Source organism: Cervus canadensis, chromosome 1 (assembly GCF_019320065.1).
Source record: "Cervus canadensis isolate Bull #8, Minnesota chromosome 1, ASM1932006v1, whole genome shotgun sequence".
Lineage (NCBI taxonomy): Eukaryota > Metazoa > Chordata > Mammalia > Artiodactyla > Cervidae > Cervus > Cervus canadensis.
Window position 1 is genome coordinate 18,837,880 of NC_057386.1, and position 27,126 is coordinate 18,865,005.

Below are 27,126 nucleotides of genomic sequence, written 5' to 3' on the forward strand. Positions count from 1 at the left end.
TACGCTAAGGCCTTTACCTTTGTAGGTAATGCACCAAGCCTATGATGTAGTATTCTTTTTCTTTTTGGCCACACAGCATTGCTTGTGGGATCTTAGTTCCCCAACCAGGGATTGAACCAGTACCATTGGCAGTGAGAGTCCTAACCACTGGACTGCCAGGGAATTCCTTGATGTAGGATTCTTATCATCCCTATTATACAAATGAGAAAAACAAGGCTAAGAAAGTTTAAATAATGTGTTCAAGTTCACACAGCTTTAAAAAATGGCAGAGCCATAATATTAGAGTCCAACTCTAATACCAATGATGGTCATTAATCACTATATACTGCCTCTCTTTTGTGGCCCCATAACTGAGGCTCCCTGTTAAGCCATTGACTCAGAAGTGAGGAATGTGCTCTCAGCTAGAATTTACAATAATATGCAATATGGCTGCAACTTCCAAGACTGGAAAGAGGCTGCTTACAGCTCTTGAAAGAGCTCTTCCTCATGAGAAAGGAGACGAGGTAAAGTGCAAAGCACCAAGGAGAAGATCTGCTGCCTGTTTAGAAATTTCCATTTTGCCTTCTTACACAAGGATACCTTTTCCACTTTCTATTGGATTGGCCAAAATGTTGGTTCAGGTTTTTCCATTACAATGTTGCAGAAAAACCCAAACGAACTTTTTGGTCAACCCACATAGCTCATGAACCTAGTAGGTCCACAGAACAGGATCACATTCTTCAAACCTTTCTAGCAAAAGGATGAGGACCTCTTTGTATTTACAAAGTACTGGATTCTTACCAAGTTATATTAGTCTTAGCTGTTCCACATAGAACCAGATGGGAAAGGCAGCTGCTCTTTGAAGCTGAGTGGCACATACCAAGTTGTGTATATTATACAGGAGAAAGAAAAAAGTGAACATGTTAGTTGCTTAGTCATGTCCGACTCTTTGTGACCCCACGGACTGTAGCCCCCCAGGTTCCTCTGTCCATGGAATTCTCCAGGCAAGAATACTGAAGTGGGTAGCCATTCCCTTCTCCAGGGACTCTTCTGACCCAAGGATCAAACTCTTCTCCCACATCACAGGCTGATTCTTTACCTCTGAGCCACCAGGGAAGCCCCATTATACAGGAGAGAAGGATTAAAATCAGCCCTCAGGCAAAAAACATGTAAGTCAAAATTACTCTTGAAAAGTCCTCCAGGGTGGCCCCTTGGTGGAGATCCTAACCAACTCTTAGCAGGGCCCAACTGGGTGGTTTTCCCCCATTGTAGGAGCACAATGGTTGAATAACAGATTTTTTTTAAAAATTTCAAACAACTCAGCATTTTCTTATTTTTAATATTTTCTTAATGATTGTCAGATGACTATTTCATCTCTTCATCTTTCTCTTCATGTGTATTGTGAAGCAAGGCATTAAATTGTGATGCCTGCTTTATTTTCTGTCTAGGCAACCTCCTTACCCCGAAGGCAAACTGTGTTGACAGCTGTTTGGCTGCTACAAAATGTGTGAGAGTAGAATGGATAGGGCCCCAGAGACAGGTCATTTGTAAAGTGCTTTTGCTGTTCGTAAAAATAAAACTCTTGTTTTAAAAAAAAAAAATGCAAACCTGTTTACAAATATATATTGGTGGAATATATATAAATTCAGTTCCTAGTCCCATTCTAGCCAGTAGCACATATGTTCCGAGCCTCTGGGCAAAATTTTTGCGTGTTTGTCTTTCTGGGTCTCACACCAAGTAATCTACTTATTTTATACCTCTCAATATGTCCCTTTTCTCCCACTTGGGCCCTCAATGGCTGGTAAGGTCTCTGCTTGTGTCTCCAACCAGAGAGAAGATGGTGAGCTCTGGAGGGCTTTTTTCTAGGTTAAGGATGTTAGACGGGTAGGGCCAATAAGCTGCCACCACCCACTCTTACACCCATGGCAGACATCACTAATTCATCACAGCACTCCCTTGCTTAATGTAGATATTGCTTTTGGATATTTCAGAATATAGTATCTGGTCTCAATTGAGCAGAACCGGCAAGTGAATTAATCTTGTTTGCCATCCTTGATCCAGCAATTTTAACCTTCTCTGTCATCTACTCCACTCCCTGCAGGAAGTGGATTTTTAAAAATTACAACCATCTGTCCTTCACAGACAATGCTTAGCTATGTTAAACACTGGCCAATTGTGCTTTTACCATTGAATACATACATGCTTTAAAACATGTGACTCATCACAGTTTTACATCCACTTATCCAGAGTTACATCATTTATGCCACCAATCACAGGATCACGTGTCAAAAAAAAAAGAAAGCATTTGTTGACTTTTTATTAACTACTGACCAACATATGCACAAAGCCCTCTTGAATCATATAGTTCAGAAACAATAAGCAGCATTTCTCTATCTGGTGGAGTCAATATGAGTCTATTTTTTTTCCTGTCCTCTGAATACAGTCTCAAACACTGCTTCCTTTAAAAGTCAGGCTTATGGTTTCAGAGCAAGATGATGTAGAGTCATTTTTTCCCTCCTCCTCAACTCTAAATCTGGCTTCCCTGGTAGCTCAATTGGTAAAGAATCCATCTGCAATGCAGGAGACCCTGGTTCAATTCCTGGATCTGGAAGAAGAGATAGGCTACCCACTCCAGTATTCTTGGGCTTCCCTGTGACTCAGCTGGTAAAGAATCTGCCTGCAATGCAGGAGACCTGGTTTCAGTTTCTGGGTTGGGAAGATCCCCTGGAGCAGGGAGTGGCTACCCACTCCAGTATTTAAGCCTGGAGAATTCATGGACTATTTAGTCCATGGGGTTGCAAAGAGCTGGACATGACTGAGCAACTTTCACTTTCACTTTCAACTCTAAATGGCTTCCCAGGTGGCAGTGGTAAAGAACCCACTTGCCAATGCAGGAGACACAAGAGACTTGGGTCTGATCCCTGGGTTGGGAAGATCCCTTGAAGGAGGAAATGGCAACCCATTCCAGCATTCTTGCCTGGAAAATTCCATGGACAGAGGAGCCTGGCATGCTATATTCCATGGGGTTGCAGAGTTGGACACTACTGAGCACAGACATGTGTGTGCACACCACCACCACAACTCCAAATACAACTTAAAACCTTAGGAATTTATTAAAAAGACAATGATAAAAGGACTCTGAAAGATGGAAAGAAAATGGGTTGAGTAGAGAAACTCAGGATTTGAGGAACAACAATGTGGTGACTTTCCTGGGCTTTCTTTTCATCTCCCACACCCAACTGAGACATGGAAAGGCCTACAACCCAGAACCACCAATAGCAGAGACAGGGAAGGAAAAAGAGTGAAAGAAACGGAGGAAGGAAGGAAGAGAAAGAAGGGGGGGAGTGAGGTAGGAAGAAAGAAAGAAAAGTTTGCTTTTTCTGCCAAAGGACAGGAAAGAGGAAAGAAGCCTGGAAGAGACCTACCGGGGAGCCCAAGCCCTAGCTCCACACCAGGGTACCAGCAGGTGGCCCAGTTCATTCATAGCAGGAGTGAAGCCTTATGTCTCCCTGCCTTCCACCCAGTGACAAAAGGAGACCCAGGCCCAGCAGTGTCTGCCCACCCCTCTCCAGAAGGTAGCCCAGCAGCACTGCAGCCCAGGGAAGCACATTCCCACACTGCAGAAGACACCAGAAGGGACTGAGTGGGAGTCCTGGCAGTACCCAAAGAACAAGCAGACGAGAATAGTATTGCAGAGGCTCAGAAAACCATACTTCATTGAAAATAAGACACATAAAAGAAGCAGAAATTTATACCAACACCTAAACTGGACTACTCTCTGCTATAATAGAAGATTTAAATAGGATTAAGAGACCCCTAAGACAATCACCCAAATATCCAGGATACGAGAGAGAAATGTGATGAGATATTACTCATCATAATACAAACCAAGAAAACCCCAATCTAAATAAGAAAAAAAAAAAATCAACCAATACCAGTATGATATGATTCAGATGTTGGAATTTATCTGATAAGAATTTAAAGCAATTGTAATAAAAATGCTTTAACAATAACAAATTCTCTCTAGAAAGAATTTTAAAAACAGAAAATCTTACAAAGAAATAGAAGTTATGAAAAATAACTATATAGAAATGATATAAACATGAAGTTATTGAAAAATTGAAAACTCAGATGGACTCAGCAGTAGAGTAGAAGTGACAGAAGATCAAATCAGGGTACTTGAGGACAGATCAATAAAATTTATGCAATGTGAGCAAATAACTGGAAAAAAGCCTTACAGACAAAAGAGTTAAGACTTGTATCATCAGAGTCCCATAAGGAGAGGAGGCACTTTGGTGCCAGAAAGTACTCAAAGAAATAATAGCCAGAAATTCCCCCAGTTTGGTGAAAGACATAAATCTACAGATTCAAGAACCTGATACGCTCAAAATAGGATAAGCTCAAAGAAATCCATACCAAGATACATCATAATTAATCTCCTGAAAACTGAAGACTGAAAAAAAAAAACCCCAGAACTTAAGAACAGGGAGAAACAACAGGAAGGAACACCAATGCAAATTCTATTTTAACATTACTTTAAAGGAAACTGTGCGGGCCCGAAAAGGTGACATGACATTTATCAAGTGCTGACAGCAAAGACTCTCACCCTTGAATCCTAAATGTGATGAAACTATCCCTCAGGAATGAAGAGGAAATAAAGACATTCTCCAGTAAAGGGAAACTAACAGAATTTCTTGAGACCAACCCTTAAAGAATGATTAACAGAATGGCAGAAGGCTGGGACATTCAGAAAGGAAAAAAATCAACTGAATATGTAAAACTAGAAGTAAATAGGTTATTCTTCACCTCTTGAGCTTCTTTATCTGTATTTTCTGGATAACAAAAGTCATGTCACCATCTGATACAGTGTTCAGTGTATATAGAGGAAATACATAAGATAATTATATTCTAAAAGTGAGGAAGATATTGGCAGAGTGGATTAAAAAAAACCACGACCTGAACTTCCCTGGTGGTGCAATGGATAAGAATCCACCTGCCAATGCAGGGGACACAGGTTCAATCCCTGGCCCAGGAAGATTCCACATGCTGTGGAGCAACTAAACCCATGCACCACAACTGCTGAGCTGGAAATCCAAAGTCTAGGAGCCTCAACTACTGAAGCTCCACGCCTAGAGCCTGGGACCCACAACAAGAGAAGACACCACAATGAAAAGCCCTTGCACCATGACAAAGAGTAGCCTCTGCTTTAGAGAAAGCAACTAGAGAAAGCCTGCACAAAGCAAGGAAGACCCAGAGCAGCCAAAAATTAAAAAAAAAAAAAAATGACCCAACTATATGTCATCTACAAGTATACAAAAGTAGTTGGAAAGAATGGAAACATACACTATGCAAACAATTTTTTTAAAAGCATAATTTAAAAAGGCTGTATTATTATCAGATAAAGTAGACTTCAGAGAAAGAAAATTACTAGGGACAAAGAAGAACATTATATAATGGTAAAAGGATCACTCCACCAAGTAGATAGAGCAATCCTAAATGTGCATGCAACAAACACCACAGCTTTCAAACACATGAAGCAAAAACTGACAGAGCTAAGGACTTCCCTGGTGGTCTAGTGGTTAAGAATCCACCTTCCAGTGCAGGGGACATGGGTTCGATCCCTGGTCAGAGAACTAAGATCCCACATGCTGCAGGGCAACTTAGCCCACACACTGTGGCAAGAGAAACCCTCACACAACAAAGAAAGCCCACATGTACTGCAGTGAAGACCCAGTGCAGCCCAAAAGGAGAAAAAAAAAAAAAAAAAAACCATGACAGAGCTAAAAGAAGAAATAGACAACTGTACAGATATAATTGGGGGATTCAACACTCTACTCTCAGCAACTGATAGAATTAGAACAGAAAGTTATCCAGGGCATAAAAGAACTGAACACCATCAACTAAGAGGATCTAATGGACATTTATAAAACACTCCCCTCAATGGCAGCACAATATACGTTCTTTTCAAATGCCCATGAAATATTCACCTAGGTAGGCCATATTTATAAATTTAGAAGAATTGGAAATATAGGGTATGTCCTCTGACCATAATGGACTCAAATTCAGTCACAGAAAGACAACAGGAAAATCTACAAATCATTTGAAAGAATACCTGATATAACCTTTACAGTTCATGGAAACTTCCTAGAGAATGGACCACTCTCTTGTATAAATAATATATAGGTGTTGTCCAGATAAAGACATAGAACTATGGATTTTCTGGCTAGAGGGGAAAACAGATGAATGGGATGAGAAGAAAACATGTCTTCTGTTAGTTGAAAAAGGCAAGGAATGATGAGACGTAAGGTTGCAGGCATTTATCATTTTTGTGAAATTCTAGTATCTGAACCTTCTTGTAACTAAGGGAAAATTCCCTATTCTGGTGAGAATGAGAAGAGGAACCCATGTTCAGAATTGGAAAAATGCAAATACTCTTCCAACCTCCCTTGCAGATAAGGAATGGGTACATATGATCTAAGTTACACCAATCAGATACACCTTCACTGACTTGGAATTGAGAGCTAGTGACACAGACTTCAGATCAATGAAAACTCAGCAGGTCAGGAAGATCCAGTTCCATTCCAGGTAGAACAGGGGCAACTGTGTGAGCTACAGCACCACAGGCCAATTCTACAGCAAGACTTGGGGCATTGTTCCTCGAATGTGCCGCTTGAAGCTGGGTCCTGCAGTTTTCTAGCAAATACTGTTAGCTATTTCGTTCAGTAAATTATACATTTTTTTTCACTAAAATCAGACAAAGTCAATTTACGTTGCTTGAAATAAAGATTCCTGTTGATAGAGGCTTCTGAGACAGAAGGAACAAGATTTTGGGGGGCCCATATTGTGTATGCCACATTGAAACGTGTGGCTCATTCTGGAAGGAATGGCAAATCATTGAAGGTGTGAAGCTAGAAAGTGATACGGGCATATTTTCCCATTAATAATACCAGTTGTAAATCACAAATGCCTGAAATGGGCAGTAGTACATACAAAGACTGAGAGGATGGGTAGATTTAAAATATGCAGGGAAGAGGAAGGGATGAAAGAGGGAGTAAAGGATGACCGCCAGGCTTCTCACCAGGATGTCTAGAAGGATGGCTCCTTAAAATAAGATGACCTGGAATCAGTTTAAAATTGAATTTGTATTTGTACACACTGATTTTTTTCTTTAAACTTTTTATTTTAAGGTAATTATACATTGACATGTGTGAAAGAAATAATACAGAGACCCTGTGTACCATTTACTCAGTTTCCCCGTGGTAGCACTTGGCAAAACTACACACAGTATCACAGCCAGGAGATGGGCATAACAGAGTCAAGATACAGAACAAGCTCATCATTGATGAATTGAACGACATCAAAATTTAAATGCTTTACACTGTGAAAGATGAAAAGACAAATTACAGAGAAAATATTTTGCAGATCACATATCCAACACCAAGGACTTGAATGTAGAATGTGTAAAGAAATCTCAAAATTCAATATTGAAGAGAGCAATACAATTAGAAAATGGGCAAATGTACCAATATTTCACCAAAGAGCATATGCAGATAGCAAATAAACATATGAAAGATGTTCAACTTCATTAATTATTAGAAAAATGCAAGTTAAAACCACATGAGATGTTACTGCACATGTTACAATGCCCAAAACTAAAAATGGTGATAACATCAAATGCTGATGAGGATATGAAAAAACTGGCTTACTCATTGCTGGTGGGAATATAAATGGTATAACCACTCTGAAAATGGTTTTGTAATTTCTCTTACAATGGACTTATCATATAATCCCATAAGTACACTGTTAGGCATTTATCCCAGAGAAATCAAACTTATTTTCATGCAGAAACTTGTGCATAATAGTGGATAGCAGCTTTATTCACAATAGTCAGAAAATTAGAATTTACCCAAATATCCTGCAATGGGTAAATGGTTAAATAAACTGTGGTACATTCATCGCATGGAATACCATTCAGCAATAAAAAGGAATAAATTATCAACACATGCAACCTGGATGAACCTCAAGGAAATTATATGGAGTGGGAAAAAAATCTGAAAAGAATGATTACATACTGCATGATTCCATTTATGTAACACTCATGAAATAGCATATTTATAGAGATGGAAAACATATTAGTAATTGCCAGGGTTTAGGGCTGGGAGGAAGAGGCTGGCCGTGGCCAAAAGGGGTGATACAGTATTTTCCATAATGGTACAGTTAATTGTCTTGAAAGTGTTTGTATTAATACAAAACCACACATGTGATAAAAACAGTTATACACACACACACAAATGAGTGCATGTATAAGTGGTGAAATTTGTGTATGCTCTATAGATTGTACCAATGTCAACTTTCCTGGAGAGACACCGTAACATATTTACATAAGATGTTAACATTGGGGGAAGCTGGGTGAAGGGTGCAGGAGGCCTCACCATACATTTATTTGTAACTTCCTGTAAATCTATTTTGAAATAAAACATTTATTTCTAGTAAGAACATATAAGATCTCCTCTCCTTCAAAATAAAACGTTTAAAAAGGCTCAAAACCAGCATAACCAATCCCAGAAGCCATGCAACATTGTCTTGTCATGTGTTTTGAGATATTTTTGACATTTTCAATCTTGCTTCTCCCTACAAATGAACAGAGTCCATGAAAATCTCACTGAAGCATTCTTTTCCAATCCTGGGTATTCACAGAGAAACTAATGGTGTTTTTTCTCTGTGTTGTCTGAACTTTAATTTCCTCATGTGCTTTTTGTTTTCCATTTCCACAGAACTGAGCTTGTGACTGAATCATCTCACCCAACCTATTCTTCCTGCTTGGGGTGGTGGTAATGGTGTATGCTGGTGAAAGCTGTCACTTTCTCTGTCTCATTAAGACTTTTCATAGCCCCCAATAAAAGTGCTTGTTGGATCTTTCCTTCTGCCTGCTCCATTCTGTCTCCATGTGGGGATGGAACTTAATGCCTTTGGGTATTTTACATGTAACTTACTCATTTTATGTTCCAAGCTTTATTGTAGCATCCTAAGATTGAGCATTCAGCCACTTAGGAGTGCCTTGAAATCCTAAGCAGCTAAGAAATCCTAGGGCCTTCTCTTGTTTTATCCATGGTGAGTAACCTTGCATTCAAGGAGAGGAGAGGGAGAGAAATGGAGAGCCATCAATTATACAGAATTATTCTTTGAAAAGCCCGAATGTCCATTTATCCTTCTCCCTAGGGGCAGCGACAGGGCAGGGAAACTTAAGTCATTACTAATAATATGAAATAATACAAAATGCCTACAGAATAGTACTTTTGAACAGTGACAGAGACCCGTAATGTAACTTCAGCATAACATTAAAGACCTCCTGTTTATGTCTTACTGAAACAAATCACTTCCCCTTAGACTCACATAAAGCCTCAAAGCTGGTGACAAAAGGCAGTCATTTCCTACTTATATGGAGAGAGGAAACAAAGACGGAACTCTAGTCCCCGCATGGATGGCCAATCAACATTACAGAAGAGCAAAATTCGCCCCTTGGTTGGGCCCCTTGTTCTTCATCTACATGGATTTTAGGGCTTTGGCATCAACTGTGATCACCATGTTCTCTGATAAAGGGCAGCCATGTGAAGACATACCTATTTATCTCGGGAGAGAAGATATCTGGTTGTATTTCTGATATAGCGTCTTGAATTCTTGAAGGAAAAAAAAAATCAGAAAGATTTATGTCAGTGCCCAGGTGCTGGTGTGAAAGTTGAGGTTCTAAATCCTATGGGGCTTAGAAAAGGCTTACAGACCAAAGCCAGAGAGTGGAAGTTTATAAAAACACTCCAGATGGCTTTTTTCCCCCTCTTACAGGATTGTCCCTACATGAAACAAATCAACCACATACTGAATTGTATACTCTTCATCTTCTTTGCTTGCTCATTCAACCTAAATGAATTAAGGGATGAGGGAAGATGTTACCAGATATTTTCTGAAGCTGTCACATAATGGCTTTGCTACCAAGGAGATGTCCTTAGCTGGTGAAAGGTTTGCTCCTGTTGTTAGATTTGTAGGCTCTGGGCAGTTTTTCTTTTACAGATTGTTACATTCCTCATGATTTTGTCCTCCAACAATCAGGGGTCTCTCCTGAGATTGACTCTCCTCTGAACACAGCCAGATTCTGTGAGTGAATAAAACTATCACAGAGTACCCACGTGCCTGCCAATCTAACTCTGACGACTTGCGGTCATAGTGTGGTTTGCGATCACCAAGCCTCTTCAGAATGCCCTGGTTTTCCACAGTGATTCTCACTAGCTCCCGGTTCCTTGTTTCTCTGTTTAAGCTGGAAAAAAAAAAAAATCCTAGGATAGGTGAAGAATAAAATTCTCCTTCCAGATTGGAGTGGGGAAGATGAAGTTATGATGTCAGAAATTCAGGCTGCCTGCGTACAGGAGCCTGCTGTTTCATGGAGCCCTGAGAACCTATTGAACCAGACTGTATTCTGGGAAATATGCAAAGCTTTTTTAGGTTAAGGCCAGTGGTTCTCAGCCCTGCAGCCTACTAGAAGATTCTACTTTACTGGTCTGGGATGGAGCTTGGGGATTAGCATTTTGCAATAGCTCCCCAGGCATTATTATATGAAACCAGGATTGAGAGTCTCTGGTTTAGGTGATGCAGGTCTTGTCTACCCAGAAATCACAAATAGCTGGTAATAGTCTTGGTTCTTACTCCCCTCAGCTTTCAACCCAGTTTTAAATACACAAGGATCAGGAAAGACATCTTGACACTCTCCCCTACACACTTACACACAGAGATACTCAAAAACTCATCTTTCCTTGCATACACTCCTTTTGTAGCCCTGATCATACTGCGTAATTATTTGCATAAATGTCCCCTCTCTCTGACCTTGTGTTTTTTGAGGTTAGGAAATATATATCTCATTTCACCTCTGTATTCCTGGTGCTCAGCACATAGTAGTTGCTCAGCAAATATTTGCAGAAACAATTTTAAGAATGCTATATTAAAATCCCAGTTATCATCACCATTTTACAAAAGTGCTTTCCTGTGACAAACTCTAAATAGGACTCCAAAGAGTCTCTTAGGGAAGAAAAGTTAGCTCTTCAACGTTAGAGAAAGGCTCTTATTTGGGGTGGTTTTCTTTCTCCTTAACATGGTCTCTTTGGTTATCCCTCAGGATAACTTTCCTTAAGTATGCCTCTAGTATTAAAACCCAACAAGGGGGAAGTCAGTTTTGACTTTCAGAAAATGAAATGAAGAGAAATAATACTACCTCTTGGAAAAATATTCGTTCCAGCAATCCACCTTGGCGGGGCCTCGGTGGGCATTGGCGATTTTTTGACACAGTTGCTTGTTTTCGTATTCAATTTTGTCGATTCTCTTTTGTTCACCCTGGTGAGAAACCCCACCCCACCATGGTGACATCATCACTGCTACATGATGCTCCCTCTCACAATGGTTGAGCATCCCCCTCCTGTGGGATTATGGGAAAGGGGCAAACTGGGGGCCACAGTGGAAACTGGGAGCAGGGCTGAGGAATCCAGGGGTGGTGTATGGAGAGGAGGAGGGAGTGGTGGGTATTTAGAAGGCTCTGGGAAACTGGACCTCTTTGGGACATAGATAAGGTACATCTGCAGATGGCAAGAACAAATACCTGCAGTTTGCTCAATTTTAAAATGTGATGTGTGTGCGCTGCTGGAGGTTTGGTATCAACAGTAGGCTTCACTGGAGAGGAAGGAAAGAGAGAAATGTTATATCACAGGTATCCTCTTGGTAGCCTTAGAGACTCTGCTCACATTCTACACAATGACACTGATTAAAACATTACAAGTTTGAATTCTGAACCAGTTCAGTTCAGGGATTCTGGTTTAGTTGACTTTCTCAAACTGGCATCTTTTGAAGAGTTTTGAGCAGACATGAAAGCATGATGAGGGCTGAGAAAAATAAAATTTACAGACATAAATGTTCCTTGAAGCTAATGAAAGAGACTTTCTCCTGCCCCTTCCCAATATGACTAGCCTGGCTACTGGATGCTGCAGTCTCATCCTCTGTCTAGATTTTTGGCTTTAAAGTGCTTAAATGAGTGTTTCCATCAAAGGAACTCCCTGGTGGAAGATAAATTTTGTCACTGACGCTAATGCCCTCTTGACCAGACTCAGCAGATAAGGCCATATCATTGCAAAGCTGTGTACTGCTCTGGTTTACCATCAATATCTCTAAGGTGAGCCCTTTCAGAATCCTAGACATAGTGTCCAGTTTAAATTGCCCCACATACCTATTTGTATTCTATTCTTATGAAATGCGTAGTGGCCAAAATCCAGCTTCTTCCTGAAGGATGTACTCTGTCTATGATTAGAGACAATTACAGGGTATGCCAGATAATCCAGGGAATTGTTCATCTTCTCTTCCTAGTCTCACTTCAGAAATGAGGCACCCAGGCTCCTTCCTCTGTGAGGTACTTAGCGGTCCATGATGGGTTGTCATAGTTACCCAGTTATGACATCAGGGACAGGTCCCCAGGGAAGAAAGGGGCAGTGGAGCATGCCTGGTTGTCCCTGGGCTTCTCTTTTGAAAGTTAACCTAGGTCCAAGTCAAGATGAGGACTGAGGCTCAGATTTCCCACCTGCCTGGAATGCAGGTGCCACCAACGGCAACAGGAAAAAGTGTGTTGTCTGGAAGGGGTTGGGAAGGCAAGGGGTGGGGGTGGGAGAGTGGAGAAAACCAGCCTTGGTTATACACCTTGGGCTGTAAGTTTAGTCCCCACTGCAATGGTTTCCCTGAAGGTGTGAGACTACAGCTGTTGGGAGATATCAATAGAAGATCCTTAATGATAATTTGATTCAATGTCTTCATTTTGCAGATGAGGAAACTGAAGTCCTGAGCAACAACCAAACCGCTCTAGAGAAAGTTAGTGGCAGAACTGGGCTTGGGATGTGGGTTTCCTGAATTCCCAGCACCACAGTTGCTCTTTGGAGGGTGGGGACATCTGCCATTTTCATGCCAGTGGAGGAGGATGGTCATTTGCTGGTAGCGGGACCTCAGTAAATGATGAGTTGCTGACATCATGTGGCTTGTAGTGGGCTGGCAGCTGCTCTAGGAGGTGCAGCACCTAGTGGGTGCGCTACACCGTTTGCTGATGAAGAGAGGGAGAACACCTCCCTAGTGCTCGCTATGTAAAGTTGGGCGCTTTCCTGGAATGTTATATTTAATCCTTCACAAGGCCCTAGGAGGTAGATGCTTTTATTACCTCCTTTTTTTTTTTTTTTTCCAGAAACAGGCTCAGAGAGGTTAAGTCACTGCCCAGGGCCAGAATGCCATGCTTGTCTGCATAGAGCCCAAGCTTTAGGCACGATGCCGACTCCCATTGAAGGCAGGAAGAAATGTGCCCCCGAGTTGGGCTTCTCCGCCTTTAACCTTCGTAGGGATCCCGGGCTTGTAAAATGCACATCCTCACTTAGCAGGTCTGAGCTGGGGCGGAGATTTTGCATTTCTGACCAGCTCCCGGGTGAAGCCCACGCTGCTAGTCCGCAGCAGGCAGTCAGAGCTCACAATCGGAACCCGGGTGTCCCTGTAATCCAGAGAAAATTAAGCGACACTTGGGTGTACGCTCGGTCAAGAAAAACTTTTATTGCGCCCTGAATTTAGTCCAGTGGAGTTACTGAACGTCCATGCCTCAACGGGGGGTGGGAAGAGGACTCTCGGAAACTCCAGGGTGGCAGCATTTCCGCCGCGGACTCAGGCCCAGAAGTCTTTCCCCGAGTCCCCCGGGGGCCAAGCGGCGCGCATACTTCCCTGAGCTGAGCGCGCCCGGGCGCCCGCGCTTCGCCGCTTCCCGCGCCTTGCGGGCCCGCCTCCGGGGCGGGACGGGGCGGGTCCCAGCTCTGGAGCCCCCGCCCAGCTGACCCGGCCGCTCTCCCCTCGCTCGCGGCTGCCCGGGCGTGCAGGGCCCTGCCGCCGCCATGTCGGGCCCGTTCGAGCTCTCCGTGCAGGATCTCAACGACCTGCTCTCGGATGGCAGCGGCTGCTACAGCCTCCCGAGCCAGCCCTGCAACGAGGTCACCCCCAGGATCTACGTGGGCAACGCGTGAGTCGCCTCTCCCGGGCCCCGAGACGCCCCTCCAGCCCCTCCCCGGGGCGCCCCGCCCACCCGAGGGCTGGGGTGGGGGCGTCGGCCGGCGCGGGTGGGGGGAGCCGGGGCGGGGTCGCTCCTCCGGAAGCCGGGGCCGGGGCTGGGCGGGGGCTGGAGTCACCGCCCACCTTTCGTGCGTGGGGCGGAGGGGCCGGACCCCGCCCCATCCCCGCTCTGTCCTTCCCTTCCCTGGGTGGTGGAGACCCGGGGCCGCTCGGGCAGCCGGCGTCCTGCCCGAGGCCTCCACCCTCTAGGTACTCGGCCTTGGGCGGTGTCGGGGCGACCAGGTTCACTTAACAGGTGGCCCTCTGTCGCCCGACCGGTCTCCGGCCCGCGCGTCATGTGACAGCTGCCTGGTTCTGCAGTGAGGTCACCGCGGAATGTCTGCCTTCGCTGCCATGGCAACGGGCTGACGTCACAATTCGGGCGTGGAATTTTCCCGGCGAGGCAGGCTTAGATCGGAGAATTGACATATCCCAAACTTGGGGGTTCAGAGATCTGGGCCCAGGTTTCCTCGCTCCTCCCCCTATCTTCCACTTAGGGTTTGATTTACCTAGAATTCTAGAACGACCCAATGATAAAACCCCTGAGGACCTGAGCCATCACTTAGCAAAGGCTGCCGACCTTCTCGCCACCAGGAAATGCATTTATTATTTATCACTTAGGAGTTCTTACCAAATCGATTTTCTCATAGTCAAACTACTAGTAAGAATTTCTCAGCAGCAGGAGAGAACTAGTGATAGCCATTCTGAGAGGTGTTGAAATCTCAGCCAAAAGTTAAAAATAGATTCCCATGCCTGTGTAGCCTCCGGAGGGCGCAGGTTGGGTTTTCATGAGACCCTGAGGCCCTAAGCTCCATGGGCCCAGAGACCGCATGTCTAACCCGGTTCTCTCCTTTTTCACAGGAAGAAATGGTGGCCCAGAGCAGGTGAGGGCTTGTGAGGTTAGGGTCAATATCTTGTTCATGTCTGTATCCCAGGTCCTGGACTAGGACCTGATGCTTACTTTGCCAAGGACTGCCGCAAAAATGGGGGTCATCACAGAACTAGGGGGGTCTAAAAGGCAGGTCCCAGTTTCATGGGGGCCAACCGCATCCATCCATCACTCATTCACCATATGGAGCATCACTGGTGTCAGGCACTGAACAAGGTTCATTCACTGTGTGTTTATTGCTCAGTCGTGTCTGACTCTGCGCACCTATGGACTGTCGCCCACCAGCCTCCTCTGTCCATGTAATTTCCCAGGCAAGAATGCTGGAGTCGGTAGCCATGCCCTTCTTCCCCACAGGATCTTCCCAACCCAGGAATTGAACCTGGGTCTCCCTCATTGCAGGCAGATTCTTTACTGTCTGAGCCACCAGACAAGCCATCATTCACAGTAGTGATGGTGAAGTTGTTGAATGTTGACTTAGTATTCGAGAAGGAAGATGAATGGCAGTGACTCTTCAAAGTTAGTTATTTTAGAGCCTTTTTAATGAGCCACTACTTTACAGCTGCGTGCAGTGTCCTGACAGCTAACTAAGGGTACCAGAATCTCATCCAGAGTCCTCAGGAATTGCCGAGTTCTGAGAATAAGCCCCTCTCCATCCACCCAAGCAGCAAGGGGCCTTGGCACTCTTGGAAACCCTGCTCTCTTGGGCAGTTTGGCTCAGTCAGCTGTCACCACTTACAAGGTGGAAAACAAGATGTGGACATCTGGTGGTGGTCCAGGGTGGCACGTGCCAATGGCCACTGTAGAAAACACATCCCTTGCCTTTTAAGCAAGTCTGACCTTGACACAGACAAGGGGTATGGGGAGTGCTCCACAGGGAGGATTGACTGAGTACCTATTTCTCCCCCACCCCTTGCAGTCAGGAGTGCTTTAACAAAATCAGGGCCCCTGATCAGGGCTCACAGGGCAGAGTGAAACCTGGAGGAGCCCAGTTTTCTGCCTCGCGAGATTTGTGGTTGATGTGGGCATGAGAAGCAGAGTGAGGGGGAAGATAGAGCAGGCCTTGTGTCGGGAGAAAAGAGGCCTCCTCCCAGCCCTGCCATGCAGCAGCCCTTGAGAGCATATGCACGTCCTTCGTCTGTCCTGTCGGGCCAGAGGTGAAGCTCTGTCCTTCCTTCCTCCCAGGGCTGATGTGACAGGCAAACAAGATCACGCAGGAGAAGGCCTTGTGTAAAGTGTAAACTGCCGTTTGAATTGGGATGTTGTTGTGAGATGAAATAAAGCAGCCCTTTGACTATTCAGATTGAATGTTTTGTAACCTCCACTGGCTCCCCAAGTGCTTACTCACCCAGGAAAGCTTCAGAGACGTGGCTAGTGGACTATGGCAGGAAGGATCCCTCTAGGGGACGGAAGGGGGCTGCTGCACTCTACAATCCAAGGAAGAAGGCTGCTGGGCTGTGCTGATTTCATTCTTCACTGATTCACCACAAATTCCTTCAGTACCTACTGTGTGTTCCAGGTACCAGGGCACGTGCAGGGCATACGGACATGAAGCAGACATGGTTCCTCCATCAGGAGCTCACAGCCTGGACATCTAAACAAATAAGCACAATCAAGCATTAGGGTAGTGGCCCTGACCACGGTGTCAGACTGTCTATAGAACAGCTCATTTAACACTAACAACAGCCCCGGGAGTAGGTACTGTTATCATCATCATTTTACAGACAGGGAAACTGAGGCATAGAAAGGTTAAGTGACTTGTTCAAGCTTAGTAAGTGACAGGGCTGTCTGGAGTCTGGCTCCATTTTTAGTCTCTTGGTGATACCACCACCACAGTATCGAGAGCATGATGCTGGATGAAGGGGAGATCAGGAAATGCTGCCAAGGGAGATGAGATATGAGAGGATGCACCTTTATGAAGAAGGTGGAAGGGCATTCCAGGTAGTGGGAACAGTGTGGGCATGAAAGCACCCAGGCTATTTGTGGCAGGTAATTGGAGCTGGCTGGAGTGAGGGCAGAGGGTCATAAGCTGAGGCTGGAGAAGCCAGCAGGGGCCAGAGCACAGAAGGTTCCTTTCTGAGCCAAGAGGCTTAGGGTCTCTCTTCTCCATCTTCCTCCCCTGAGGGCTGCCAGGTAGTCAGTTGATCCTCCCCTGCTGCTGTTTCCTGTCCAGGTCTGTGGCTCAAGACATCCCCAAGCTGCAGAAGCTGGGCATCACCCATGTCCTAAACGCAGCTGAGGGCAGGTCCTTCATGCATGTCAACACCAATGCCAACTTCTACAAGGACTCCGGCATCACCTACCTGGGCATCAAGGCCAATGACACACAGGAGTTCAACCTCAGCGCCTACTTTGAAAAGGCGGCAGACTTCATCGACCAGGCTCTGGCTCAGAAGAACGGTAAGGGACCTGCCACCCAGGAAACGGTGGGAGGCAGCTTTTTTTAAAATCAATTTTTATTGGAGTTGAGTTGCTTTACTGGGAGGCAGGTTGAACTTGACTCTTTTAGAAAACAAGCACATGACAGGCCTTTTCTTGGAAAACCTGATGTTTTCTGGCTCTTGTGTGAATGACCGAGAGCTTTGGGTCTCTCTCTGCTCACCTGGCTGCCTGTTAGGTGACCACACGTGACACAGGTATGGCAGCCTCGGGGCCCTTGTGTTTACATTGACTTTGGCTGAGGGTTGATTGCCAGCCCCCCTCCCCTATTCAGATAGCTGCAGTAGTGAAGATTTATTATTTTCTGTGATAAGAAATCCTGAGGTGACCAGCTCCAGGGCTGGTTGATGCAATAGCTCTCTGCTGGCTTTAGGACTCTTCTTCCACCCTCAGTGCTTGGGACTCCTCTGATGACCCCAAGACGGCTGTGGCAGATCTGGTTACCACCTCCCGACAGGATAAAGTGCAGCAATAGATGAGGCCACCATCTCTTCCTCATGTTTCTCTCTGTTCTTCTTCTTCTTTTAACATTTACTTCCTTATTTGCCTTCGCCCGGTCATAGTTGGAGTATGTAGGATCTTCAATCTTCTATGCGGAAACATGGGGTCTTTAGTTGCAACATGTGGGATCTTGTTCCCTGACCAGGGATGGAACTTGGACCCCCTGCTTTGGGAGCACAGAGTCCTAGCCACTGGACCACCAGGGATGCCCCTTCTCTTTTCTTAAGAACAAATAAAGTAGTCCCTAGAAACCACCCAGTGGAGTCCCCCTCACCTCGCTGGTGAGAGCTGGGTCATATGTATTACCTGGCGAGGGGAAGGGGGCAGCCCTGATTGGCTTAGACTGGGAGTCAGCAAACTTTGGCCCAGTTTTTAAATGCTTCCTGCGGGTCCAAAATATAAGGCAGGACCGAAGTAGAACTGCTGGAGTGCTGGCTGTCAGGTGAGGCATGCCAGAGAGAAATCCTAGAAGGCCAGAGGGCAGACAGCAGCTGAGCAGGCTGGGCTGCTTGCCCTTTCTGCTTTTAGCTTGATTCTCTCAGCAGCTGCCTTTACCTTCCTGCCGCTTTCTCCATCCCCTTTCTTCCTCCCGACCCAAACCTGGCCAAGGGGAGCGACTCCCACTGAGGCATGATCAGCCCTGTCCCCCTGATTCTAGCCTGTCTCTGCTTCCCTGATGCTACTTGTCCCAGCAGCCTCCCCACAGCAATGATTTCCAGCGGACAGAGTTTACAAGCCACTGGTTATCACACAATTGGGGCCCAGGAGGGAGGTTTGATTGCCTGGGATATCTGCAGTCTTTATCATCAGGCCCGCTGTGGTCCTCCCCAGCCTCGTACACATCACATGCCTCCTCTCCAGCTATACTGAGCTCTGCTGTAGACAAGAATGAGGGGCCCGGTTAAGAGGATGGATTTTGCTCTTCCTGTATATCCATTGGCCATTCATTCAGGCAACTTAGAGCTCCCTGACGGTTTCCTCTTTCCATGCAACTGGGAACATACTCTGACTTTGTGTGACCTCCTGCCTTAGCCCATGTGGGTTGGGTCATTTGTCTGGAAGGCTCTCTCTGCATCTTCCTGACCCATCCTCTGGCAGACCCTGCCTCATGCTTGAGCCCTGGACGTAGTGTCCATTCATCCATGAAGCCTGCCCGCAGTCTGAGTCCACTGTCTGTTGTCTGTCTCCCTAGCACCTGACATAGATCGGGCGTGTAGCAGGTACACTGGAGTACTGAACCAGTGACAGGAAAAAATTCCATGGGTTCTAATGCCTAGTGGAAGTACTTATAGGATTGATTGGTCAAGTGAGCCAACAGAAATACACTGGCCTCCAACACTGTGCCGGGCTTGAGGGAGCTGGGGGCCCATCACTTTGGGGTGGGGGAATTGGCCAGGGACCCTCAGAGAAGGAAGCAGTCATTTCCAGCTGGGAAGATCAAGGGAGACTTCCTGGAGGAGGTGGTGTATGGGCGGGGCCTGGAAGGATGGACTTTGACCTCTCCCCTTGCTTATTGGCTCTGAGTTCTGTGCATGCTGAGTCTGTTCCAGGTTCTAGGCAATGAGGCAGCTGCTCTGCAGAGGGTCCCATTGCCAGGATGGAAACAGGGAAAGCCCTACTCTGAATACTTTGGGTCCATTGGCCAGAGACTGACTGGGCAGAGAAGTAGAGAACCCCCCCATTTCTACCCTGAGAGCATTGGGAAAATAAGGTTATGTTTTGGGGCTAGGGTCATGGGAATAGGAGAGACTTTGACTCTGGGTTAGCAGGTTTCCATCACAGTAATGCCCATGCAGAAGTGTTGGTGGGGAATCATTCACTCAGCTGATCCGCAAATATTTATTGAACACTTAGTGTATGCTGGGAATTGTAGGGTATCCAGAGTCAATACTCTGTAGTCCTTGCCCTTAAGGAACTCACACTCTGGCAGAGGAGGGTTGGTTTGTGTGTGACCAGCAGAAACAAAGGGCTAGACTGCTACAGAAGAGGATGCCCCAGGTGCCAGCAGAAGGCTCGTAGTGTCGGCTCATATTTATTTATTGAATGTTCATGTCTGCCAGGCACTAGTCTGAGGCTCTTATATATCTCTTCCCTGAATCTTCAGCCATCTTGGGGCATGGGTATATTAGCTCAGATGAGGAAACTGAGGCACAGTATTCTTAGGTGGGTCATAGGGTGATAACCAGGGTATTGGCCCAGGTTCTCCAGGAAAACAGAACCAATAGAATATACATATATTATTTATTTTAAGGGATTGGCTCATATGGTCATGGGGCTGGCAAATCTGAAATCTGTCAGGCGGGCTGGAAACTGAGGCAGGACTTCTGCAGACAGAATTCTTTCTTCTCCAGGAAACCTCAGTTTTTTGCTCTTAAGATCTTTAACTTATTGGATGAGGTCCACGCACCTTATTAAGGGTGATCTCCTTTATGTAAAGTCAACTGATGGGAGGTGTTCATTACATCTACAAAATCTCTTGTAGACTAGTGTTTGACCAAGCAATTGGGTGTCATAGATAAGCCAAGTTGACACATTTAACCATCACAAACAGCAAGTTAAAATTTAAACCCAGATTTCCATGTCTTCAAGGATTGGGGTTCTCAGTCCTTATGCTGACAAGGGAAATAGTTGAGCTGGGGTCTTAAGGATGAATAGGAGTTTGCCAGGTTGCCAAGAGGGAGAGGGTGTTCCAGGTAGGAGGAACAATATGAGCGAAGAGACAGAGGTGAGAAATAGCCTGGAAAGGTGTCGGGGCCGTGGGTGGTTAGCCTGGTAAGTAACACTTTGGTGACTATGCTACCCGACTAATGGGGACAGGTCACATTTATATTTGAAAAAGCTCCCTCCAGCTGTTGTGTAGGTTGGTGGAGGATGAGGGTGGAGGGAAAGCTCAGTTTGGAGGTGAAGGGGCAGAGATGAGAGATGAAGACCTGAACTGAGCACTCTGTGTCAGGAGAGGGTAGGGATAAGAGAAGGCAAAGCTTCTTGCTCAAGGGGCCGCCCCACTTTGATAAAAGGTTGGGGGAACCTTGTTGATGATGCTCTGGTCTCTCCCGACCATTCCTTCCTACCTTCATCCAGTGCTGGGGATACAACAGGGAGCAAAACAGATAGGCATCTCTGCCCTCGAGGAGCTTACATTTTGCGGGGAGATGACAGTAAACAAGTGAAAAAGATGTGTGGCCCATCAGGGGGTGGGGGTGACTAAAGCAGGGAGAAAGGGAATGACGGGGTATAGAGTGGGATTGTGGCTTTAGAAGGTGGGCAGGAAAGACCTTCTCAGGACACTGGAGCAAATCCCTGGGAAAAGAGGTGTTGCAAGCAGGCTCCAGTCCATGGGGTCGCAAAGAGTCAGACAGGCCTGAGCAGCTAAGACTTTCACTTTTCGCAGGCCAAGGGGCTGGCTGGATGGATTGCAGGGAGGAGGGGAACAAGGAGATGATGTCAGAGGCAGGGGGAGGGGCCAGATTTAGTCTCCCTGGTGGCTCATACCATAAAGAAGCTGTCTGCAATGTACACTGGTCTCCTACATTTGATCCCTGGGTCAGGAAGATCCCCTGGAGGAGGGCATGGCAACCCACTCCACTATTCTTGCCTGGAGAATTCCATGGATAGAGGAGCCCGGCAGGCTGCAGTCCTTGGGGTCGCAAAGAGTGGAACACAGCTGAACTAACACATACATACATTGTTTTGATTCTCTGTGTTTGTATTTGACATTCATGGTCCTTTTATTTTGAAATGGTTTTGTTGAGGCATTAATTGACATTCTCTAAACTACACGTAATAGAGTTTGGTAAGTTTTGACATATGTATACATCTGTGAAGCTATAACTACACCCAAGATGGTGAGTTTGTCCATCACCTCACAGATTTCCTTCACGTCCCTTTGAGACCTCTCCCTTCTGCTCCTCTCTCTCCTCCATTCCCAAGTAACCACTGATCTGCTTTCTATCACTAGACACTAGTGTACATTTTGTAGAGTTTCATGTAAATGGAGTTGCACAGTATGCACGCTTTTTCCGTCTGGTCTCTTTCACTCAGCATAATTCTTTTGTTTCTTCCGTGCTATTGCACGTAGCAGGAATGGCTTTTTAATGCTGTGTAGTGTTCTGTTGGATGGACGTTCCACAGTTTGTTTATCCATTTACCTGTTGATGGACATTTGGGTGGTTTTCATATTTTGCTTTTGCTTGAGATAGAAAATTCATGTAGGTTAGTGCCCATATCACAGTGTGTAGATCAGCGCACTGCACACACCAGTGTTTTTGTTGTTCAGTTGCTAAGTTGTGTCTGACTCTTTGCAACCCCATGGACAGCATGCCAGACTTCCCTGTCCTTCACTACCAACCCCCAGATCAAGAAACTAAACCTGACCAGCACCCCAGAATCCCCACATATTCCTCACAGTATCACATCTCCCACCTCCACATCACTATCCAAACTTCTAACCGCATAGCTCAGTTTTGCTGGCCCTTTTTGGTTTTTTTCCCGATTTTGTCTTTGGCCACACCTTGCAGCATATGGGATCTAGTTCCCTAACCAGGGGTTGAACCAGTGCCCCGTGTAGTAGTAGCTCCGTGTCCTAACCACTGGATCACCAGGGAATGCCCCTGACTCTTCTGCTCTGTGGGATCATATACATCCTGTTTGTGTGTTTCATCCATTTTGTATCTGGGAAGTTGTAGACTATTCAGACGTAGTATTTTTCTACTCTTCTGTTGATGGGCCTTTGGGAGTTTCCAGTTTGGGGCTGTTGTGACCAGTGCTGCCTATGACGTCCTGGTGGGATTCTTTTTAGCAGACGTGTATGCAGTCCTATCTGGTGTGGGTCTGGGATAGAATTGCCAGGCCCTGGGGGATGCACGTGGTCAGCTTGAGTAGATTCCACCACGTGGTTTCCTGAAGCTGTGTGCCAATTTACATCCCCTCCCCCAACCACGGTAGCTCAGCTGGTAAAGAATCCACCTGCAATGCAGGAGACCCTGGTTCAATTCCTGGGTCGAGAAGATCTGTTGGAGAAGGGATAGTCTACCCACTCCAGTACTCTTGGGCTTCCCTGGTGGCTCAGTTGGTAAAGAATCCGCCTGCAATGTGGGAGACCTGGGTTTGATCCCTGGGTTGGGAAGATCGCCTGGAGAAGGGAATGGCTACCCACTCCAGTATTCTGGCCTGGAGAATTCCTTGAACTGAATAGTCCGTGGGGTCACAAAGAGTCGGACATGACTGAGTGACTATCACTTTCTTTTTCACTTTCCCCAGCCACAGATCAAAGTCCTAGCTATGCTCCACATCCCCGACAGTGCTTTGTGTGTTTTGTATTGATCTTTTTATCTTAGCCATTCTGGTGGGCCCAGGGTGGCCTGGCAGTGTCATTTGCATGTGCATTTCCTGGGAGGAGTTTTGACTGGAGTTGAGGTGTGGCGGGCCAGCCCCAGCTCACCGCGTCCCCTTCTCTCACAGGCCGAGTGCTTGTCCACTGCCGTGAGGGTTACAGCCGCTCCCCGACCCTCGTCATCGCGTACCTCATGATGCGTCAGAAGATGGATGTCAAGTCCGCCCTGAGCATCGTCAGGCAGAACCGTGAGATCGGCCCCAACGACGGTTTCCTGGCCCAGCTCTGCCAGCTCAATGACAGACTCGTCAAGGAGGGAAAATTGAAACTCTAGGGCGCCCCCACTGCCTCTTCTCTAGAGGTCAGGCGGGGGAGGGGGTCCCTGGTTGTGACGTCACAGGCTGCCATGTTTAGGAAACACAGTGTACCCTGCTCCCAGCATCACCAGGCACTTGCCCACACGTCTGTCCCAACACGGCCCTGGGCCGCTTTCCCCCTGGGGAGCACATAAAGAAGCTTGCTGAGGAGGGCATCCTGCTCCCTGGCGTGTCCTGCGCCTGCAGTTTATGACGTCCTCGCCCTGAGGTGGGGGCCCAGAGGGCGAAGGCCTGTGATAGGCGTGCTTCTCCTGGACGACCCAGGGCAAGAGGTCTGTGGAAGTGTGAGGCCTGAGATGCTCACGGGGGCCCCTCCCGACCTCCCCCGCCCCCAACTCCAAGCCCCCACCTCTGGGCCCTTTCCTGAGGGGGCTCTGTAAAGGAACTATGCAAATGTGGGCCCCTCTCCCCCACTGTGTCTGTCTCCCCCTTATCCTCACAGCCGTCTGCGCCCTGCTCACAGAGACACGTCATGAGGTCTGCAGCTGGCTGGGGTCAGTTGTCCGTGGGTGGAAACGCTCATCAAGTAACTGCATTTTGACGATTTCCTTAGGATTAAAGATACCGAAACAACGAGGCCCTTGTGTGGGCAAGCACATCCCCCTCCTTGAAGGACTCTCCTAGATCAATAGTTTGAAAAATGTGACTCCTTAGAAGGCTTGAGTTCAGAATCCGCCTTTTAGGGATACTTGGCTCTCAGTCCCTTGGTCCGTTAGAAGAGTAGTTCCTTAGGCAGAGTTTTATTTTTCTTTTTTAGAAAACAGGGTGTTGAAGTCCAGCCTATTTAAAAACCCCACCATTTGGAGAATTACAAGGGTTTTGTCCTAAATTATAGTGTTGGCGAGCCCAAGCCACTCGTGCTCACTGCTTTTTGTCTCAGTTGCTATTCCAAGAACAGGAGGAGGAAATTGGCCAATTATAGCACATGTGTTTTGTGTGTGTGTGTGAGAGCAGCATAGCCAGTGGCTGGACAAACGGGGGGTTAAACGGGCCCAGGCTCACACCCTGCCCACTCACAGGTAGGTCTTCCAGCTCTCTGCTGCCAGAAAAGGTCCTGGAGTCTTGGGAGCAAAAACGACTCAGCCAGGCAGAAAGGAAACATGACGGAACATCCACATGGCACCTTTATTGATGGTAGAGCAAAGAAACAAAAAGAAACGGCCTTTGCAAGGACTTTTTAGGATGATGTTGGAAGCCGTGAACACTCACACTGACACGTCTGTACACATTTGTCAGAATAGAGTTTTGTTTTGAACACAGTCTTGTTAGCACTTGGCATGATTGTCATCAGGGCAAGCGATGCGGTGCCGTTGTCTTCAGGTTCCCTAACGGCAGAGAGGTGGTCCTCAGCTCTGCCCCCTGGAGCTTAGCACATAGATGTCTGATAAAAGTTTGTGGAATTAAACTTTTTTTTTTCTTGAGCACCAAATATACGCAGGGCGTTGTTCTGGTGGGTCTGTCAAGCTCCCAGAAGCCTGACTTGGTGGTAGGATCCCTTGCAAGGATTTGCAAAGGAGTCTTACCTGAAATGAAATATCAGGGACTTTTGTTGAATATTTAAAATTCAGTTTTAAGTTTCAATTCAGGCAGTGGTTCTGACCATGTGGAGGTGGGAAATGTGCCTTTTCGAGAATTGACCAGAAGCTTCCAGCTAGGTGGAGGAGAGGCAGGTGTGCCTTGGGGCTTAACACCCAGGGGTAATGATCTCTATCTTGACAGAAGCAGCACCGCCCAGCCTGGATGTCCCCTTTACTCTGTGACCGCAGCAGCCCCAAACAGACTAGAATCTGTCTTCTTTTTCAGATACCAGGCTGCCCCCATAGACCCACCCAAGTGAAACAGCCTTCTTCCCCACTGTGACCCTCACAGAGGCCAAATAACTCTTCCACTTCATCTAACTTGATCCTCACAATAACCTTATTAACTTGGCGTCGGGCTCATTCATGTATTGATACCTTTAAGAAAAGGGACTGGGGTTCAGAGTGATTAGGGGTGGGGTGCTCAGGGCTGCCCAGCTCAAAGGCACAGCTGAGGTGAAACCAGGCTGACTGCTCTCTGAAGCGGAATTCTTCCTCTCCTACTACACTCCTCCTCAAGAAATGAGCCCTCGGGAAGGTCTCGGTGCGCTGTGCATGCTATTGACCCAGCCCCCGTGCAGGAGGGCCAGTTAGCTTTGTAGCCAGAGGACAAAAGTGCAAGCCATGGTGCTGGGGGAGGGGAGGGGGGCCTGCTGCAGGAAAAGTAAGAAATGTGGGTCCCCAGTTGGGTTAGAATGTGTGGCTCTTCTTCTTGGAAACACATAGCATCCCTAAGTCAGAGCTTTCTGCTCCACTTCCGGAAGAGGCTCAGGAGCTGGGGCTGGGGTCCCTCTCCCACACCCAGGCAGTGGTCCTCACACGGGACAGCCTCAGCTACTTAGGTCTGCTGACAGGACCTCTTGAAGGCCTCTTTGTGGGGACATGCTGGAGAAAAGGCCATGGGGAGAATTACTGCTGTCACTTTGGGGCTACTTTTCTGCTGATAACTTGGGATTTCTTCATAGTCTTTAGTCCCAGAAACCCTATATTTCCTTCACGAGATGTGGCTCCTACTTCTTTGAGTAAAAACAAAATCAACTTCTGTCGTGTAAGAGCCAACACATGCCCATCTGGCAGCTTCCCCCTCTGCCACGGGGAAGTGATGGAACAGGAACTCAGGGTGCCTCTATCCCCTCCTCTGACCTGGTCTCTTTCTTTGACTGGGAGACCCCCATCTAGACCAGATGAGAGCACCAAATGGTTTTCTTCTCAGTTCTGAAGCAGTACATATTCCACAGGCTGGTCTGTTTCTTTGCCACTCCAAGTTAGCCGAAGAGCAGAAGTCACCATTTTTCAAGCAAGGGGACTAAACTTGAAGACCTCTAAGGTCCCTTTTGTCTCTGACACCGTAGGGTTGTTACAAGAATCCCCATGTACTTGGACCGCCACCTGGAAATTATAGGGTGTGTAACAACGTGATGACCAGCAGGTGGCGCTATGTTCCACCCATGGAGATGGATGCTTGGGAAAAAGTTGGTGCCTTTGTGTCACAATGTTAAGATGCTAATGTTTTAATCGAAATAAGCACTGATCTTAAAATATGAAGATGTTAGCTTTTCTCACAGGAAATTTTCTGTCATAAAACCGGCATCAAGAATCACTGAAGAGCTGACAACGATGGTCCTTCCAAGTCAAGATTTTATCCTGATTGGAACAGAGAGGCCATCTCCGGTTGAGAGAACAGATTGGTTGGAAGCTTAACTTACCTGCTGTCAGCTTTTAGGGTAATTTGATTGTGAAAGCATCAATTTTCTGGACAGAAAAGGGAAAGGTATTAAACTGGTTTGAAAAAAAATAAGTTTAATGTCTGTCATATCACAAATCAGTGTTAAAACACTAAAACTGTAACCAAAATAAATGTCTTATATTATGAAGAAA

At 46.3% G+C, this 27,126-nt stretch overlaps 2 protein-coding genes across 2 annotated transcripts; one reads left to right on the forward strand and one right to left on the reverse strand.

Annotated features, from left to right (window-relative positions):
• Nucleotides 1-8,980: 8,980 nt before the first annotated feature.
• Nucleotides 8,981-12,389, reverse strand: CFAP97D1 (CFAP97 domain containing 1). The gene is made up of 6 exons (XM_043467542.1): nt 12,239-12,389; nt 11,618-11,688; nt 11,237-11,355; nt 10,165-10,288; nt 9,600-9,656; nt 8,981-9,099 (listed from the first exon to the last, which is right to left on the reverse strand). Exons 1-5 carry the CDS (start codon nt 12,360-12,362, stop codon nt 9,600-9,602), a joined length of 495 nt encoding a protein of 164 aa, XP_043323477.1. The 5' UTR covers nt 12,363-12,389; the 3' UTR covers nt 8,981-9,099.
• Nucleotides 12,390-13,837: 1,448 nt separating this feature from the next.
• On the forward strand, nt 13,838-27,126 carry DUSP3 (dual specificity phosphatase 3). The gene is made up of 3 exons (XM_043467548.1): nt 13,838-14,047; nt 17,196-17,422; nt 23,423-27,126. The coding sequence occupies exons 1-3, from the start codon at nt 13,923-13,925 to the stop codon at nt 23,626-23,628; spliced, it is 558 nt and encodes a 185-aa protein (XP_043323483.1). The 5' UTR covers nt 13,838-13,922; the 3' UTR covers nt 23,629-27,126.